At 35.2% G+C, this 20288-nt stretch overlaps 1 protein-coding gene across 1 annotated transcript; it reads right to left on the bottom strand.

Moving 5' to 3' along the window:
• Window positions 1-12513: 12513 nt before the first annotated feature.
• LOC308653927 (olfactory receptor 5AC1-like) lies at window positions 12514-13437 on the bottom strand (the record flags this gene model as incomplete). Its single annotated transcript, XM_081302699.1, has 1 exon — window positions 12514-13437. The coding sequence occupies one exon, from the start codon at window positions 13435-13437 to the stop codon at window positions 12514-12516; it is 924 nt and encodes a 307-aa protein (XP_081158825.1).
• Window positions 13438-20288: the final 6851 nt, after the last annotated feature.

Below are 20288 nucleotides of genomic sequence, written 5' to 3'. Positions count from 1 at the left end.
ACTCATTGGTTTATACTCAAAGGACTTAAAATCAGCCTACTACAGTGATGCAACCACATCAATATTTATAGCAGCTCAACTCATATTAGCCAAACTAAGGAACCAAACTAGGCATCCTTCAACATATGAATGGATAAAGAAAATGTGGTATATATGCACAATGAAATATTACTCAGCCTTAAATAAGAATGAAATGCTGGCATTTGCTGGTGAATTGATGGAACTGGAGAATATCAAGCTAAGTGAAATAAGCTGATCCCCAAAAACCCAAAGGCTAAATGTTTTGTCTGATATGCAGATGCTAATTCACAATAAGAGGGGGAGGGCATCTAGAGAAGAATAGAGTTACTTTGGATTAGGTAGAGGAGAATGAAGGGAGAGGAGGGGAAATGGGGGTAGTAAAGGTACTAGAATAAATCAGACATTGTTACCCTGTGTACATATATGATTACATGACTTGTGTGATTCTACATTATGTACAACCAAAAGAATGACAAATTTTATTTAATTTATGTATGATATGTCAAAGTGCATTCTACTGTCATGTATAATTAATTAGAACAAATTTAAAAAGATAAAAAAAGAAATGTATTCTAGAGACATCACAATATCTGTTTTCAAATTATACTACAAAACTATAGTAAAAATTGCATGATACTGGCATGAAAACAGACACTTAAATCAATGGTATAGAACAGAAGACACAGAGAGATAATCACACATCTATAGTCATTTGATTCTTGACAAAGGTGCCAAAAACATACAATGGAGAAAAGACAGCCTTTTTAACAAACAGTGCTAGGGAAAATGGTTATCCATATGTAAAAAAAATGAAACTAGTCATCATACCACAGTGAAACCTGCATATCCATGTTTATAGACCCACAATTCAAAATAGCAAAACTATAGAACCAGTTTAGGTATCCATAAATGGATGAATGAATAAAGAAAATATAGTATTATACAATAGTGTTTTATTCAGCCATAAAGAAAAATGAAATCATGTTATTTGCAGGAAAATGGATGGAACTAGAAACCATAATGTTCAGTGAAATAAGTCAAACTCAGAAGGATAAGGGACATATGTTTTCTTTCAAATATGAAAGTTAGAGAGGGAAAATCAAATCTCCCTAAAAATCAAAGGGAGATCAGTAGAGGACAGGGACTAAAGGAGAGAAGGTGGGAAGAGAGGAGGGAAGTTCTGGAGAGTGATACTAACAAAATTTTATTTTTATATTGTGTGCATGTGCAAATACATGGCAACAAATTCCATCATTATGTACAAATATAATGCTCCAGTAAAAAACTGTGAAAAAAATAAATAAAAGAAATACATATAGGAAAGAAATAAGTGATACTATCTCTGTTAGCTAATGTGATTTTATAAGGAAAAAATACTAAGTATCCTTATACAAAATATTAGAACTCATAGAGCAATTCAGTAAACTTGCAGGTACAAAATCAACCAATGAAAATGAGTAGCATTTCTATATACTAACAAGAAACTAGCTGAAAAAACAAATAAGAAAATAATTCCATCTTCAATCACAGCAGAAAACATTTAGGAATAATTTAACCAAGAGTAAAAAACATTGATACTATAAAATATAAAACATTGATAAAAGAAATTGAAAAATACATAAGTAAATGAAAGACACTATAAGGTTATGAATGAGAAGAATTAATATTATGGCAATGATTTGCTATAAAAAACAACCTAAAGATTCAGTGCAATCTCTAAAATAATTTCAATCATTTTTCAGGATGATAGAAAAACTATCCAAAAATGTGTATGGAACCCAACAAGACCTCAGAGTGAAAGCACTTTTGAGAAAAAAAAAAGAAAGAAAGAATAAAGTTGAAATAACCACACTCCCAGAATTTGAAACATTTAATAAAGCTATGGTAATCAAAGCAGAATGGTACTGCCAGAAAAACACATACATCAATCAATGGAAGAAAAAGAAGTCCCAGAAATACACCCAAGTGCCTGGGCTCTCTCTCATCCATCGAGGAGATCCACGGAACTGGGTACAGGAGAGTGTGGCTGTGGAGTTGCTAAACAAGACCTCCAGAGACCAAGCAGGAAGCAGGTCTAATTTTATTGCTGCAGTTACCATGTATATATACTCAGGCAGCAGCTAAGCAGATTAGAAGCAGCCACCAATATAATTTCTAGCCAACTGTCCCTGCAGCAACCAATGGAGGAGTGGGCCATGGAGCAAGTGCAGGGACTGCAACATGCAGCCTCTCACCCAGTGATGTGCCTGCTGGGTAAGCAGTTTGCTGCTTATACACCTACCACGAGGGATTGGTTTACCACTCAGATGCCCTTAACATAAGCCATGTATGCAGTACTCCATGTACTTGTCCCCACACCCAAGTATTTATAACAATTGGCTTTTCTGCAATGGTGCCAAGAACATACAATGGGAAAAGATCAGTCTCTTCCCATAAAGTTTTAGGGAAACTGAATATACACATGTGAAAGATTGAAATTGAACCATTATTTTATACCATATAAAAAACAAACTCAATATGGTTTAAAGGCTAAATATGAATTTTTAAAAACATTAAAATGTTAGAAGTAAACAATAGTGAAAACCTTTTTGACATTGTTTGCAAAGGCTTTATGGACCTGAGCTACAAGCACAGACAGCAACAGCCAAACTAGATGAGTGGGATTGCTTCAAGATACAAAGCTCTGAACAACAAAGCAAACAGTCAGAAGTGGGGAAAAGGTGACCCGCAAATGAGAGAAGATATTTTTATGTATCATAGGATGTTAATATACAAAATATATAAGGAACCAAACCAACTCAATGGCAAGAAAACAAATAATCTGATTTGAAAATGGGCAAAGGATTTGTACAGACATTTCCCAAAGACACTTTAGCATTAATATGTCCAAATCTCAAACCTAGTCCTCACCCAGTGTTCCTTTTCTCTGGGAATAGGATAACCAAAGAAGTACTTATATAATAATAAGAGACATCTGCATTCTTGATATTACCTTCATTCTCAACCCTATTATTTTAACTACTGCCAACTCCTCTAGATTTTATCTCCTAAAGATTTACTAAAAACAGCTATTCTTTTCCATTTTTACATGTTCTCTCAAAATCAAAGACACAGTCAGGCACAATGGCACATGACTGTAATCCCAGCAGCTCTGGAAGCTGAGGCAGGAGGATCACAAGTTCAAAGCCAGCATCAATGAAAGCAGGACAGTGTCTCTGAATAAAAATACAAAATAGGACTAGGGATGTGGCTTAGTGGCCAAGTGTCCCTGAACTCAACCCCTCGTATTCCTCCACAAAAATAATCAAAGAAACATTAATCTCTTACATGAACCTAATAAATAGTCTCTGAAGTACAGCATCTGCATTTGCTCACCATCATTAAATTTATTTCCCACACTGATACTATGCTAATCTTTACATAATGGACATCATTTCACCACCACTCCATGCACACAGAATAACATTTAAAAAATATTTAGACTCTATATGCATGTCCCTATACTGAAAAACAATCCCAATAATTGACTGTACACAGTTAATCCACAATATCTTAGTGAATGGATGCAATAGAAATTTAGTTCATGTAAAGTATAAAGCAAATATTCATAAATAAAAGAATATTAAAATTATTTAGGGATTCCAAATCCTATATTCTTTCTATCTTGTTACTTAAGAATTTTCCAGTAAACATCTTTAATGTCTATGCTTTCTTTGGGGTCAAGCTTTGAAGGAAAAGTTATCAGAGGATTTTGAAAGTTAAGTACTTATGACCCAGAAATTTTGGTGATGTTAATATTTTCAATCTGAAACTCATATAACCACAATTAAATCAAAGGGTGAGGTGATTGTGTTTCTATAAAGAAAGTTGATTTGGTGAACAGATAATAGTTTCTCCTCCTGTTCCTCCTCGGGTTAACATCTGTTAGCCCTTGTCACACATACAAGACACTTTTACATCTTCCCACGATAATCGAATCCAATTCTCATCTAGTCCCTATCTTAATTAAAACTAGAATCTCCAGGTGACAGTCTCCTACAGTGAAATCCTACTGTGGTTGGTCAATGCCTAGGTACCAAAATTTTCTTTTAAATATGTTACTGCTTGTCTCAAAATAAAAAACAAAAGGAAGCTGGAAGCAGTGAAACATACCTGTAATGCCAGCAGCTCAGGAGTCTGAGGCAGGAGGATCCCAAGTTCAAAGCCAGCCTCAACAAAAAGCAAGGTGCTAAACAATTCATTGAGATCCTGTCTCTAAATAGAATACAAAATGGGGATGAGGATGTGGTTCAGTGGTCAAGTAAGTGCTCCTGAGTTCAATCCTCTGGACCCCCAAAAAATACAAATAAAAAAATAGAAGGGGCTAGGGGTGTGGCTCCATGGTTAAGTGCCTTTGGCTTAATCCCTAGAATAAAAAAATAATAATAATGTTACTGTTGCCACTTGCTCCCCTTACACAATTTTGATAGTATTTATATTACCTCATGCAGTTCAAAAACTGTACAAAGTTATTCAGAATACTCATCAAGTCCCAATAGTATGATGTGATATCATTATAGAATGGATCAACATGCTGCTCTGCAACATAAAGAGTAAAAGGATTCTTTCATTCACAGAGCAAAGCAGCCTGAGGCGAGACCACAAACATGCATATTTGCCCATCCCAGGTGAATTTAAAATGTTTCTCATCCTCATTCATGATCTGAACTGAAATTCAATTATTTCCTAAGCAATGATCACATATCTCATGCCAGATATGTGTCCAAGTAATGTTTGGAAAAAAATAGCAATGACTAAGTATGTGGTTGTCTATCATTACTGAACATGACCACATAACCAAGAGTGACACCAATCTCTAAAATATACTAAAAGTTATGTGCTCTAAGACACAAACATCTTCAGGGACTAAAGATGTCAGACTCCATAGCTCTCATACAGAAGACCCCAAGGGACAATTTGGTGAAAGTTTTTCTTCTAAAGAAGGTTATATTAATAAAGGCCACCAGAGTTTTCAAGTCCTCTGAACACCAGGGCAAGTCCTCTGAACCCAGTGCCATATTTTTTGAAAATGCTTTGACTATCTTGAAATAACTGGACTACTTAAAAATATTAAATTACACCATCTGTGATAAAATAAAACAGACAGTGTTATTTACACAACAGATGTTCATGAATAGCAAAGTTTGCCTCTAAGATTTAACATACAGAAATCTTGTATGAGCCTCTCTCAGTGAAGGAATGAAATTTGTTCTCCATGGATTTTCACCGTTTGTGCTTTCAAGGCCATGGATTGTCCTGCTCTTTAGTATAGTAGCAGCCTGAAAATCAAATCCAAAGATATTACTCAAGGGTAAGAAGGAAATGTTACATAGTATTAAGTGCTTGTTTGTTTGTTTGTTTTCATTAATTTTGGTGGTTTTGTTCTTGTTTTTTTTACCAGTAGTGAAAACAAACACGAGGATTTTTCTATTAAACTTTTTCTCCCCAGAAATGTTAACAGTCTGGTGTTTTGCAAAAGAAATAAATATCTAGATTCAATGAGGTATATGCAAGAACAAATTAAATTTTGTGCAAATTCAAGAACTTCAGTAAATCAACCCAGTAGAAAGTCACATACAACCTGGAACCACCCTTCATTGATAAGGCAGAGATGTTTGATCCCTTCACCACACATGGGAATGGAGAGGGCTGAACACCATCTCTGACTTCTGTGCTGCTGGTCACGCCCAAGAGTTACAGAGAAAACGTGTTGGTGGCTCTTTCCACACTCTCAAACAATACCCTGAACAGAAGACTCTTCTCAGATTCCAGCAGAATTATCCACACACATCCTGATAGCAGATTGGAGCCTGGCAAGACCAACACAGGACATAGTCACCTATAGTCTTCAGTTTCCTATCTATCTCCATATTCTTTTCATCTCACCATAGTTAAAAAAAAAAACTTCTCAATTCATATGCTCCTTATACTATAGAGAAAGATCCTTGCCTAGCAAGCAGAACCACATGTAAAGGTATATAAAATTCTGCAAGCTAAATCCTCCAGTTTAGTTCTTAACCTATTAAGGAGCTGGATAAAAGAATTCAATACATGCCACAGTCTGGCTGGGCACAAAAATAACTGAGCCACCACAAAGCCTTGTAGATTCAAACAGCAACTCTTTATTCCCGAACTCTCACTGACACTCTACCCACACTTCCCATGAACACCCTGCCTTCACCCGGCTCCGTGCACCAATTCTCTCAGAACCCCTTGAGAACTCAACAGGAACTCCAAAAGAGCAGGCACCTGAGGCATCAGGATATGCCCTAATCCCAGGAGGATCTGCCATAATCCTGGAGCCGCCCTATTCCCAGCAGGATCCACCCTAAACCTGGAGCCACCCTAATCCCTGAGCAGGGTCACCTTTCAACCCAAAATCCCATATTTCATTCCTACTTGGCTATGGCTCTCAGCAAATACATATTCTTTGAACAAATTTTTTTTTATTTTGAAGTCAAAAGATGGATTATTTCTTTATCCTTTCACTGATGCCATAAAAATTTTAAACATAAATCCGGACCAATATAAAACTAATGCCAACAGTGGAGCCAACTCCATAGTTAGAGAAGAAAGAGAGAAAATTCATATCCTCTTTCTTCTTTGCCTCATTACATTTCTCCTTAGTAACCTGAATCCACTCAGGAGATATCATCTTTTTCTCAGGGTTCAACCACTTTCAACAGCACCCATGTTCCAAATATAATTTTCTGTCCTACATTTCACTAAAAATTGAGTATGCAAAATAGGAAGTTGAATGAAAGTCTTTCTCATAGTAGGAAACTAACTTCTTCACCCACAGTTCAGTACACCCAGTCCCAGAGATCCCACACAGTCATCAAGGTGTCCCTACTGTAGATATAAATAAAGGGTGGTTCTCAACTAAAGGTTGCTTAGTTAACATTTGTAAGGGTATCAGAAAGTGTAGACTTTCATCCCATCCCAATTATTCTCTTGCTCCTCATCCACACACTCACACCCACTGTCTATGTGTACTTCTATCTCTGACTCATCTATCTGACTTGAGGGGAATTGATGCTGCATAAACTCATTCCTCAAAGACTGAGTGATTTTACTCTCCCATCTTCCAGAATCTCTCATGCTGCAGTTTGCTCCAATATGACAATTTTCAGGTTCTCATTCAAACTTCCCTAGAACTTCTGAAAATATGTTCCTGGATCTGGTCTCTTTAGTATGTCCAGGATCACCTCTCATGACCTGACTCATCCTTCTTGGACGTGGGCTGTTCTCACTGAAAAGTGATTCTTCCAAAAATTTAGAGTCTAAGAGGAAAGAACCAATTACTTATCTTCTACTTCCCCTCCTTTCTCCCATGAGGTTATAACTTAGCCCTTCAGATGACCTGGATCTCTAATACTAGTCAGTGAGTTTCTTAACATCATGGAATATTTTGGTATGGTTTAGAGCATTCTTAATGGCAGAAGAGAATTATTAGTTTCAATCAGTTCATGTAACTCTTTGAGAAGAATATGAGAACATAGGACAAGAAGTGGCATGTGGTCTGTTGGGAGCAGAGTGAAGATCCCTAATGCTAATTTTTTTCCCATTTGCATTGTCTGACTCCAATGAACTGAGCATGCTACCCAATTTTACAGCCAGTAAGTGCCTGTTAGAATTTGCAAACAGGCCTCTCTTGATTGGGATCTATCTGACTTGACTTCCCTCCAAAGCTCTTTGCCTCTCTCAGTTCCTTTTCATGTAGTCACCCTCAGGATCTCTAATATGTCCTCCACCCACATGTTCTAACTCATCCACTATGATGCAATTTCCTCCTTTCTTGAGCAAGTGAGTCTCCAGGCACCTTTCCATCACTGAAGGAATTTCCAGGATTTAACATGTAATGTGAATATGGGGAGCAGCCTCCAAAGTTAAACACAAGGGTCTTTTGCCTATGTACCATGTGGGAACAAGCTTATTTCAAGATAGGAAAGGAAGGTGCATGGCAGAAATTATTATTCTGGAAAGGGCAGAAATTATTCCTCTTCAGCCCAGTAATTTGGTATCTAGACAATGACACTCTTTACTAAGTCTACCTATGACCCATCCTAATCCCCCCAATCTGGGAATACATGAGGTGACATGTCAGAAAAGAGAATTAATTTTCTGGATTCCACTAAAATTAGTAACAAGTTGACCTTAAACTACACAGAGTATCTTCAATTATCAAGGTGGGCCCAAAGTCAGTTCAAGGAGCCCTTGAGTAGAAGAGGGTAGCAGAAGACTCACAAAGGAAGATGTGGTGACAAAAGTCCAACACAGAGAGAGGCTTTGAAAATGGAGAAATGTGTTTATGAGTCAAAAGTGCATGCTCAGCCAATCTAGAAAAGGAAGAAAGCAAATTCTTCTCTACAGAAATGACTGCAGCCCTGCCACCACTAATACATTCCCAGAGAGACCCACATTAGAATGCTGCCCTCCAGAACTGCAATATAATAAATTTGTGTTACATGACCTGAAAAATTTGTACTAATTGGTAACATTAATAACTGAAAAGATACTGCCTCACACTAATCATATTTGCCTCTCCCATTTCAAAATCCCCTTCTTCTTCAAGGCAAAATTTGAAAATCCATGTGTCTGATTTTCCCAATCACTGCCATCTCCTGTCTTCTGCTCATAATCTCTCCAGATTCCAAGAGGGGAACATTTCCTCCTACTACTGCAGTATCAAATTTTGCTTCTAACAGAGTGACAATTTTGAAGGCTGCTAAGCATGCATAGACCAGAAAAGGCAGTCCCCCCAAACTCAATTAAAGATATAATTAAGAAGACATAAAAAAATTAGGTCTACTTCTCACTATTTTGATAAAAAGTGAAGTACTAGCTTTTTCACACCCAAGAAAATATAAAAAGAAACTTGTTAAAACTGGAAATTACATTTCCATTGTTGAATACATGCAAAGATATTTTCCCCATTGACTAAGGAAATACCTGTGTTCCATTTGGGAGATAGGAGGATAAAAGCCCTGCCTCATACGATTATGATTGAAAAATACATATAGCAGGTAATACTTCTCTATGTCTAGCTCATGCTACAGATAGCATTAGTAGGCGGAGAAGAAGATGATGCTGAGTGGAAAAAGGAAGCATGTTTTTGCACTTCTTTAGCACCAGACTTATAAAGCAAGAAGACTGCCTCTCACGGAAGTGACTAACAACCTCACTGCAACTTATTACTAAACTTTTTTTTAAGAGAGAGAGAGAATTTTAATGTTTATTTTTTTAGTTTTCGGCAGATACATGTTTGTATGTGGTGCTGAGGATCGAACCCGGGCCGCAGGCATGCCAGGCGAGCGCGCTACCACTAGAGCCACATCCCCAGCCCCTAAATTGGTTTTTAAAAAATCATAGAGTTACAAGAAGTCAGTAACTTCAGCATAAGAAATAATACCTTAGAGACACACCAGCTCCAGTCGCCAGCAGTGGCAGCAGAGGAAGCAGAGAGAGCAGAAAAAAGAGATGCGTGGCCAGCAAATAAAGGAATTTTAAAATAAAGAAAAATTGTGGAGCAGTACAGGAGGCTGAGGTAGGAGGATCACGAGTTCAAGAGTTCAAAATCAAACTTAGTAACAGCAACAGCGAGGCACTAAGCAACTCAATGAGACCTTGTCTCTAAATAAAATACAAAATAGGGCTGGAGATGTGGCTCAGTGGCCAAGTGTCCCTGAGTTCAATCCCTGATAGCCCTTCTCAAAAAAAAAAAAAAAGAAAGAAAGAAAGAAAAGAAAAGAAAGAAAGAAAAATTGACTTAGGAAAATCTTTGGTTTATGTAGGGAGGCTGATTTTAATGAACACAGAGTTAGTAGGGGAAACACCTCAATGGAAACAAATTCAAAGCCTTCCATGGGGGCAGAATGGAAAGCCCTCCAAGGGCTCAATGCAGAAGGCCTTTGTTGGGACAGGCCCCAAATGGCTATAGTTAGGCTCCCTTGCCAAGGCTTCCTGCAGGCTATGTTTTGGTCTTAGTATGTGACTGAGACCATGAATCAGCTATGTTATGTTAGCATGTAGTCAAAGTCAGAAACGTATATACTCAAAGTCATAAACATTTGCTTGTAAGCATGTGTCCACTTTTGTAACCTCTTGACACTGTGCCTTCTTTGTTTGGCCTGCATTTAAAAAAGGCTATGGAAATGTCTAACAGGCTGGCTAAGATCTATTGCCACATCCAAATAAAAGATGACCAATACTCCCATAAGACTCACATCTTCTTTCAACTGCCCAATCCCTGGAATCCCTAAACCTTGCTTCCCAAGCCTGAGCCTCACCCTCAGTCTCACAGCCTTCCACAGGCACATTAGGGAAAGCTCTCTGCAGGTGTGAAAGACAGTGGCAAGTGAGGAAAACACTCCCAGGTGCTGAAAGCTGTCACCCATGCAGTTTACACAGCTACAAACAGAGGCAGATTTGGGAACTCATGAAGAAAGTTACCAGCATCCAATTAAAAAAAAAAAAAATTCCCAAAGCGTTTCTGAACAAAAGGGACCGAAATAAGCACAAAGAACATTTTACCTAGACCATTCAACCTCTGGATCCCAGAGGAGAAAAATCCCATAATTGCTTGCCTCCTGTAAAGCTATTGCAAAGAATCTGACTGCAGCCACACAAGCACATCTGCACTCCAGGGCATGTATATACACAATGCAATGAAGAGTTCATTCTTTGAAAAGATAAGTAAAATTGATAAACCTTTGGCCAAAATAACCCCCCAAAAAGGAGAAGGTCTAAATCAATAAAATTAAAGATGAAAAAGGTGATATTACCATAGACCCTGCTGAAATCTAGAGGATCATCAGAAACTATTTTGAAAATTGATACTCCAATAAACTGGAAAATTTAGAAGATATTGACAAATTTCTAGACACATGTGACCTGCTCAAATTTAAGCAGGAAGATATAGAAAACTTAAATAAACCAATAGCAAGTAAAGGGCTTTTCATTGAAATACCAATTAAAAGGCTTCCAACAGAGAAAATCCTAGGACCAGATAGATTCTCAGCTAAGTTCTACCAGACCTTTAAAGAACTAAGACCAGTCTGACCGAAGTTATTCCATAAAAGTGAAAGGAAGGGAAAACTCCCAAATACATTCTTTGAAGTCAAAAAATCAATAGAGATTATTATTGAAATAATGAAGATATAAAGGTCAAAAAGTCTATATATTGACATATTGACATTGCTATATGCAATATAGATGTATATTTCTATATTACATGTAGTAATCATATATCCAAGCCTAATCTGCCTGTATAGCACCTAAAAAAAATTAGAAAGTTTTGCACTGGGCTTCACTAGTGAGAAAAGGAGACAGAAACTTCTATAGACATTCTGAAACTAAAAGGAATGACCTTCTAGGATTGGAGCCCACATAGTTCAAGGCACAGAACAGACACAGTGAGATCTGTGTTCTGAGAACTCTAGACTCTAAAGAAACTATGCCTGATTCAGGCTGCCCCACCTTGGGTTTTGGTTAAAGGAATCAACAAATTGCTATTTCTTCAGATAAGGTGTTAAAAAAATTCTGGGGATGAAAAGAATGTGAAGTATTTTTTTATAATTGTACATGTTGACAAGGCCACAATATAACAGGAGATGCAAGAGTATACACCATCAAGAAGGCAACACATAAAACACACAGCTTTTCTAGGGGGAAAATATCAATTTCATTTATTTAAGTGACAGGTGATTGAACATAATTGCTATTTTAGGTAATTAATTCCCAGAAAACTGTACTCAGTAATAGAGTACTAAGCAAGTTCATCAATAAATCCAAAAATATATGTTTTGAAAGAACTCAGAAATCTTTATAAATATGATACAGAATCATTAAATCATTTAAAATCTATTAATAGATTTATATATTTAACCATCACAATAAAATGAAAATTGCTTTTAAGTATTACTTTTAAACTACATAGAATTAGTCACTTAAAATTTCTCAGGAAAATGTTTCCATATTTAACAATAATATTTTAATTTATAGATTGTTTTATGTATTGATAGGCAACTACAAAAGGGAGAATTTGAAAAATACATTGCTCAACAAAAATTTAGGAAGGTATAAATGTATTTTAAGCTGAGAATTTACACAGGCTGAGTCTTAAAAGAATGTTAAGTTCAAAGAGTATCAAATATATGTATCTGGAAACAAAAGATTACATTTATCTTAATATTGAAATGATTTCAGTTTTAACTTTGAGTATGGATTTAAAACAACCAACAATTTGGAATCTTCTCTTAAAGTGCACATTATTAGCCTTTGGTGGTCATAATAATTTATAACTGAGACAAGCATACCTAGCTAAAGAATTTATTCATTCATTGAGCAAAATGTATTAAGTTCATACAATGTTCAATAAAAAGCACAATATATTGCAATTTATTTTTTTTAATTGTAAAACAGAAAGAATCAGGAAAGTTTCCTGAGCAATATTTATTTCTTCATCACCTTCCTCAATGCACCTAAAACTTCCTTGTTTCTCAGGCTATAAATGAAAGGATTTAGCAGGGGAATTATAATGGTGTAGAACAGTGAGTACATTTTATTTTGATATTTATCTGGACCTGACCCAGGGCGCACATACATGAAGAAGAGAGTGCCATAGAACAAAGACACAGAGAGCAGGTGGGCCCCGCAGGTGGAAAAGGCTTTGCTTCTTCCCCTCTCAGACTTCTTTTTCAGGATGGCAAAGAGGACACGGGCATAAGAGACTATGATACTCAGAAGTGAAAACTCTTGTATGGAAGTGGCAAATATAAAAATCACTAATGCATTAATAGGTGGGTCAGTGCAAGAAATTGTAAACAGTGGCAAGATTTCACAGTAGAAATGGTCTATTATGTTGGACCTACAGAAAGTCAATCTATGTAATAATCCTACATGAATTATGGGGTGCAGAAAACCAATTACAAATGACATACTTATCAGCCAAGTGCAGAGTCTGTTGGACATCACCACTGGGTAAAGCAAGGGATTGCATATGGCTACATAGCGATCATAGGCCATCACTGACAGGAGAAAAATTTCTGTGGTTGCACTGTTACAAAAAAAATAATACTGGATGAAGCACTCAACCAAGGATATCTTATGATTCTTTGATAAAATGTTGATAAGCATCTTGGGAGTCACAGAGGATGAAGTACACGCATCAGCCATGGCTAAACTACTGAGGAATAAGTACATAGGGGTGTGAAGGTGGGGGTCCTTCCAGATGAGAGCAATCAGACCAAGGTTGCCCACCATGGTGATGAGGTAGATCACAAGAAACACCAGGAACAGGGGCACCTGCAGCCCTGGACGGTCTGTAAGTCCTGTGAGAACAAATTCAGTCACCTGTGTCTCATTTGTTTCCATCATATCTACTCAGGCTAATCACTGCAATGAGAGAGGTTAAAAACATTAATCAAGCCTTATACAAAATGATATGGAGTGCAAATGGAATTACTTTGTTTCCATTGTAATTTGCTCATGAAAATGAATATAATGAAATATAAAGTTTCAATGCTTCTTTTAAGAGCACATCGAAAGCTCTTATGTACTTTATAAATAACTTTTGAAATAAGGTGTTTTAAATGCATATAGTTACTTAAACAATTGTGGAAAAAGCTATAAACACTAAGGGATTTGGTCTGAAAACTTGTCATTCACAAATACCTTAAAATTGAATGTATTAACGAGGAAATGTTTTAAGGAATTAAGACTAAAAAAACAGTTGCTGGGAACAGTGGCACATGCCTGTAATCTCAGCCAGGCTTAGCAACAGTGAAGCAGTAAGCAACTCAGTGAGATCCTGTCTCTAAATAAAATACAAAAAAGGGTTTGGGGTGTGGCTTAGTGAGTGCCCCTTAGTTCATTCCTGGTACCCCTCCCCAAAAAAGAGAGAATAAAAAAGACAATTTACTTTTTATGCTAAACTATGAAAACAAGACTCTGGTTCAAAGTGTAAATGTTATCTCTCTTTCCAGGAATTCTTTCATGTCTTTCCTAATCAATAAAACAAGGGTTCTCCTTTGGTAATAAGGATATTTCATTCTTTTCTCCAAGATATAAATGAGCCAAACAATAGACATTGAGTTTTCTATTTTCATGCTTTTCAGTCTGTTAACTTTATGTTACTTGATTATATGTTCCCCAAAAACCATCCCAGAGGGTTAATTAAACCATATAAATTAACCTTATAAATTCCTCAAAACTTGCCATATTCCTAACACAATTTTTAGTAGTTTTCTCCAAATACCTTCATAGGTGAACACAATTAATTACTCATTTGGTTAACAAATATCTATTTAGTAGTTTTAAGTTAGAGCACTGTCATTCTTAGGTCAGGCAGACAGACTTGTAACTCTGATATTAACCTTGCAATGCTAAAATAAGTGCTATTTTAAGAAAAACAAATAATAAAAACTCTAGCCAATTTATTTGTAGACTTTGGATCCTTCTATGAGTATCATTAAAGATCAGTGTAGACAGTATTCAGCCCTTTACTAAGAATGTCTTAATATTTCAAAGGAACAAAATACTAAAGCAATTGTAAGAATTTTTTATTCCCTCTTTTTTTTAACATTGTGAATGAGACTATCACATTCAAATTAGAATGAAGCATTATAGAAGACACCCTAGTAGAAACAACATCCATCTTTTTCAATCTAAATGTCAAAATTATAACTTTTATTTAAATATCAAATCAAAAATGGAGAAAAGATTAAACCAAAATGATTAAACCAAAGGACAATAATGAACATAAAGATAGGAAAGGCAGAAAAAAAGAAAAAAAACACAAAAGCTGAAACATATCCATAAGTTAAATAAATGAGGGAAATATATGAGAAGAAAAGATCCCACAGAAACCCTGCGGTGGGGAGGTGGGGGGTCTAAGTCAACAATACCAAGGACTTTTTAATTGTTGTTGTTTTGCTTTTTGTCCTGGGGAATGAGCCCAGGATGTTTAATCAATGAGATATACCTGTAACCTCCCCCCACAACACATATACTTTTTTAAAAAATATATTGAGGCAGATTTCACTAATTTGCCCATGCTGTACTTGAACTTGTAATTCTCAAACCTCCTGCCTCAGCCTCCAGAGTAGCTGAGATTACAGAAGTACATTTTCTTAATGAAAAATTATGCATGATTCTGGAAATACATGTTTTATATGCCCAATCTCTATCTTGATGATCTAAAATAGGAGCAACCTATAAAAAATAGCAAGTCTAAGTTTATAACTATTTAAAAGAGTATTTACAATGCTTAGATTCACAACTCCCAGGTTCATAGTACAGATCCAACTAATGTGTATAATACTGAAAAATATTTTCACTTCTATGGCTTAGTCACCAGCTCTGTATAAATGTAGCTACACTTCATTCCGTGAGTTTGTGATTGCATAAAACTAATATCTTAAAGGACCCTCCTTGTAACTCAAAAAGGCACAAAAAGAAGATAGCTGAAAACCTAGTTCTGAGAATAATAATCTCAGAATAATAAAAATATACAAAAGTGAGATATTTTATACAGAAAAGTACCTGCCCTCATCCCATCCTTAGGAAGAAGACCTATTCTGTGGAAACCAATTCTTCATAGTCAATGGGAGTACAACAAGAAATTTCATTTGAGGTTTTTATTAGTAAAATGTACCAACAGAGGAGCCAGGAATGTTTAGAGTAATCATGGAGAAAATGTGCTTCTCTTAAATCTTCAGCAGTATTAGATTATCCTTATTTTATATCTGCAAAGAATACAATGAGGATGTTTGCTGCAGATGTGGAGAATTCTTCCTTTCTGGATATTTCTAGGATATCTAGAAACAAGAACCATATGAGGAGGAAAATATAGACCCCTTTCATTTTATACCAAAAATCCTTGCCATCACCAGTTTCTAGAAAGTCATGATTCTGTGAGGTTTCTAAAGCTAAAGTCAGAGTGAAATTCATTTTTTAAAGACAAAACTAAAATAATTAGTGTTTTATTATATAACTTACTAGTATCATGAACAAGAACAATGTCAACCAAAATTTTAAAAATTTTAGATTTTGAGTCTCAATTTCAACTCCAACCTGGGTTTAAGGTTTGCATCTGGAATTCCGGATTTTCCAAAGTTCTTTTCTACCCATCATTTGTGACACAGTGATTCTTCATTGTTATTAAGTAAACAACATAAAGTAGTGTTTAAACATACAGATTCAAAAACTCAATCACAAAATAAAATTTTCATTACACAAATATATAGCTGTATTTTTATCAGGATTCAGAGGAATTTGATTAAAATATTTATTTAGTATTTGAGTTCAGAGCTCTTCTCTGTTCCATGCGATAGGTAAATTATTTGGAATAGTTTTTAATTTAATATTTTAATAGTTCATTAGAAACCACTGATGCTGAAATGATATGACTTTACAAGAAATAAAGTGACAATGAATAAAGCATTTTACTCTCACCCAATTCCAACAAGAAGATACATGAATTCGAGAAGATGTAAATTTTCATGAAGAACTCTTAAGGTTCAAGAAAAAAGATATCAAATATAATTACTCCTCCCACATTTTTTTGTTTTATTTGTTTTCCAAATGCCATTTGGAGTAACTGGTATTTATTTCTCTCCATCTTCAACCCTGCTTGTGATTTTAATGCCGAAAGTCCCTCAATGCCACCTAAAATTTCCCTGTAGGATAAGGTCAATCTATTGGGCATTGTAGACTAATCAACAAATGACTTCTGATACCCATTACCCAATTTCAACTATTATTTTTATAACTCTTTTTCTTTCTTCTGAAAACAAAAGCACTACAGATTAATTGTAGAAAATTTGAAAATTTAGAAGAGTACAAACAAAATAAAAGGCAATGATCTCACAAATCACTGGTAAATAGATAATTTTTCATGTTTATTTATTACACTTTTACTTATGCATGTATTTGTACTGCTTTTACATATGCTTTTTAAAAACAAAACTTTTATACCACTGTTCATAATTTTTCATAAAGTCTTCTTTACTAGTTAATACAAGTTTTACATATTTATATCTTTTGTTTGCAAATGTGATTCTTTTTTCCAATCTGGTGATTTGGGGTGAGGGAGTTACCAGGGTTTGAATTTAGGGGAACTCAACCATGAACCACATCCCCAGCCCTATTTTGTATTTTATTTAGAGACAAGGTCTCATTGAGTTGCTTACCACCGCAATGTTGCTGAGGCTGGCTTTGAACTCACAACCCTACTGTCTCAGCCTCCCAAGCCACTGGTATTAGGCATGAGCCAACACACCCACCCAATCTGGTGGTTTTTCTTAAAAATCTGCAAATTCTTAAATTTGCACATAATTTGTCAAAGTATGTGCACCTTATTGAGATATTTGCTACAAATTTGCAGTGTACGCTCTGGGGAAATTGTACCAATTTACATTGCATATATCCCAAACTTTACATTAACAAAAAGAAATGAAAATATGTATGTATGTGAATGGGCAAGTGTATAAGGAACTGGAAATGAGAGAGACGGATGGACCTATACATCTACACATATATGTGAATATAAAGATAATATACTCCGATATGAAAAGAAGTTAAGAAAATAGCCCTATTGGCAATCACATCAGAAAAAATTTAAGAATAAATGTAACCAAGTAGTAAAATCTGAACACTGAAAAAACATAAAACATTTGAGAAATTGAAGAGGATACAAATAAATGAAAAATATTCTATGTTCATAGATGAGAGAATTAATTATTCAGATACTAATATGCTTATATCTGTATCTATGCAGAGATGCTATGATTCAACTGTGCAAGAAATATGACAGATTTTGTTTTAAAAATTATAAACCCATACTCAGAGGTATCATATATGAAAATTCTTAATTTTACCATTTAGAATAGCTTGATATCATAAAGTGTTTTTACAAATTAATACATAAATTTGATACAATTTCAAACAAAATGATACAGAGATAATTTAACTAGAAAATTTGAACTAATGTGTAAGGAAGATGAACTAAAATAAATAAATAAAACCCAACATTGTTAGAAATAAACAAAGCAGAGGTTTTATGCAAGATTTTTTAATGTCATAAAGTTAGCTTTAATAATTGCAAATACACTTCAACTCATCAAGGAATGCTTTGGGTATCAATTCACTAAAATTTGAGCACCTCCTTCTAGACATCATGAAGTTGAATGAGAGCACACACTTTTGAAAGTGTTAGGTGAATTGCCTCTAATACTTCAGTCAAACAAAACATATTTGAGTTTTGGTTATTTTTCTCTATCTCCTACTAGACAAAGACACAAAAACATTCATTAAAGAAAAGATAGCCTATTCAACAAATAGTATTGGGAGAACTGGAAATCTACGTGTAACAAAATGAAATGAAAACCCCTACCTCTAACCCTACACAAAACATAAGTCAAAGTGGCTTAGGTACTAAAACAGAAACACTGCTCCTAATAAAAGAAAATGTAGGCCCAAATCTTCAATATGTTGATCCTTCCTTAACAAGACTCCTAAAGTGCAGGAAATAAAATCAAGAATCAATAAATGGGATGGAGTGAAATTCAGAGTTTCTTCTGATCAAGGAAACAGTAAATAACATGAAGAGAGAACCTATCAAATGGGAGAAAACATTTAACACATGAGTCTCAGATAAAGCATTAATCTCAAAGATACATAAACTCTCAAAACACAAACACACACTCACACACACACACACAAAATAACCCAATCAACAAATGGGCTAAGAACTCAATAGACACTTCACAGAAGAAGAAATACAATCGATCAACAAATACATGAAAAAAAGTTCAACATCTCTAACAATTAGAGAACTGCAAATCAAAACTAAGACTTCATCTCACTCCAGTCAGAATAGCAGCTATTAATAATACAAGCAACGATAAGTGTTGGTGAGGATGTTGGGGAAAGGCACACTCATACATTGCTTGTGGGATTGAAAATTGGTTCAACCACGCTGGAAAGAAGTATGGAAATTCCTCAGAAACTTGAAATGGAACCACCATTTGACATAGCTATCCCACTCATTGGTTTATACTCAAAGGACTTAAAATCAGCCTACTACAGTGATGCAACCACATCAATATTTATAGCAGCTCAACTCATATTAGCCAAACTAAGGAACCAAACTAGGCATCCTTCAACATATGAATGGATAAAGAAAATGTGGTATATATGCACAATGAAATATTACTCCGCCTTAAATAAGAATGAAATGCTGGCATTTGCTGGTGAATTGATGGAACTGGAGAATATCATGCTAAGTGAAATAAGCTGATCCCCAAAAACCCAAAGGCTAAATGCTTTCTCTGATATGCTGATGCTAATTCACAATAAGATGAGGAGGGCATCTAGAGAAGAATAGAGTTACTTTGGATTAGGTAGAGGAGAATGAAGGGAGAGGAGGGGGGATGGGCGTAATAAAGGTACTAGAATGAATCAGACATTGTTACCCTATGTACATATATGATTACATGACTGGTGTGATTCTACATTATGTACAACCAAAAGAATGGCAAATTTTATTTAATTTATGTATGATATGTCAAAGTGCATTCTACTGTCATGTATAATTAATTAGAACAAATTTAAAAAGATAAAAAAGAAAGAGCCAAAGCAATTCTAAGCCAAGAAATGTATTCTAGAGACATCACAATATCTGTTTTCAAATTATACTACAAAACTATAGTAAAAATTGCATGATACTGGCATGAAAACAGACACTTAAATCAATGGTATAGAACAGAAGACACAGAGAGATAATCACACATCTATAGTCATTTGATTCTTGACAAAGGTGCCAAAAACATACAATGGAGAAAAGACAGCCTTTTTAACAAAGAGTGCTAGGGAAAATGGTTATCCATATGTAAAAAAAAAATGAAACTAGTCATCATACCACAGTGAAACCTGCATATCCATGTTTATAGACCCACAATTCAAAATAGCAAAACTATAGAACCAGTTTAGGTATCCATAAATGGATGAATGAATAAAGAAAATATAGTATTATACAATAGTGTTTTATTCAGCCATAAAGAAAAATGAAATCATGTTATTTGCAGGAAAATGGATGAAACTAGAAACCATAATGTTCAGTGAAATAAGTCAAACTCAGAAGGATAAGGGGCATATGTTTTCTTTCAAATATGAAAGTTAGAGAGGGAAAATCAAATCTCCCTAAAAATCAAAGGGAGATCAGTAGA

Source organism: Spermophilus citellus (assembly GCF_964194105.1).
Source record: "Spermophilus citellus genome assembly, chromosome: 7".
In the NCBI taxonomy this organism is placed as follows: domain Eukaryota; kingdom Metazoa; phylum Chordata; class Mammalia; order Rodentia; family Sciuridae; genus Spermophilus; species Spermophilus citellus.
The sequence above is the reverse complement of the archived record's forward strand: the minus strand, read 5'-3'. Positions and strand labels throughout refer to the sequence as shown.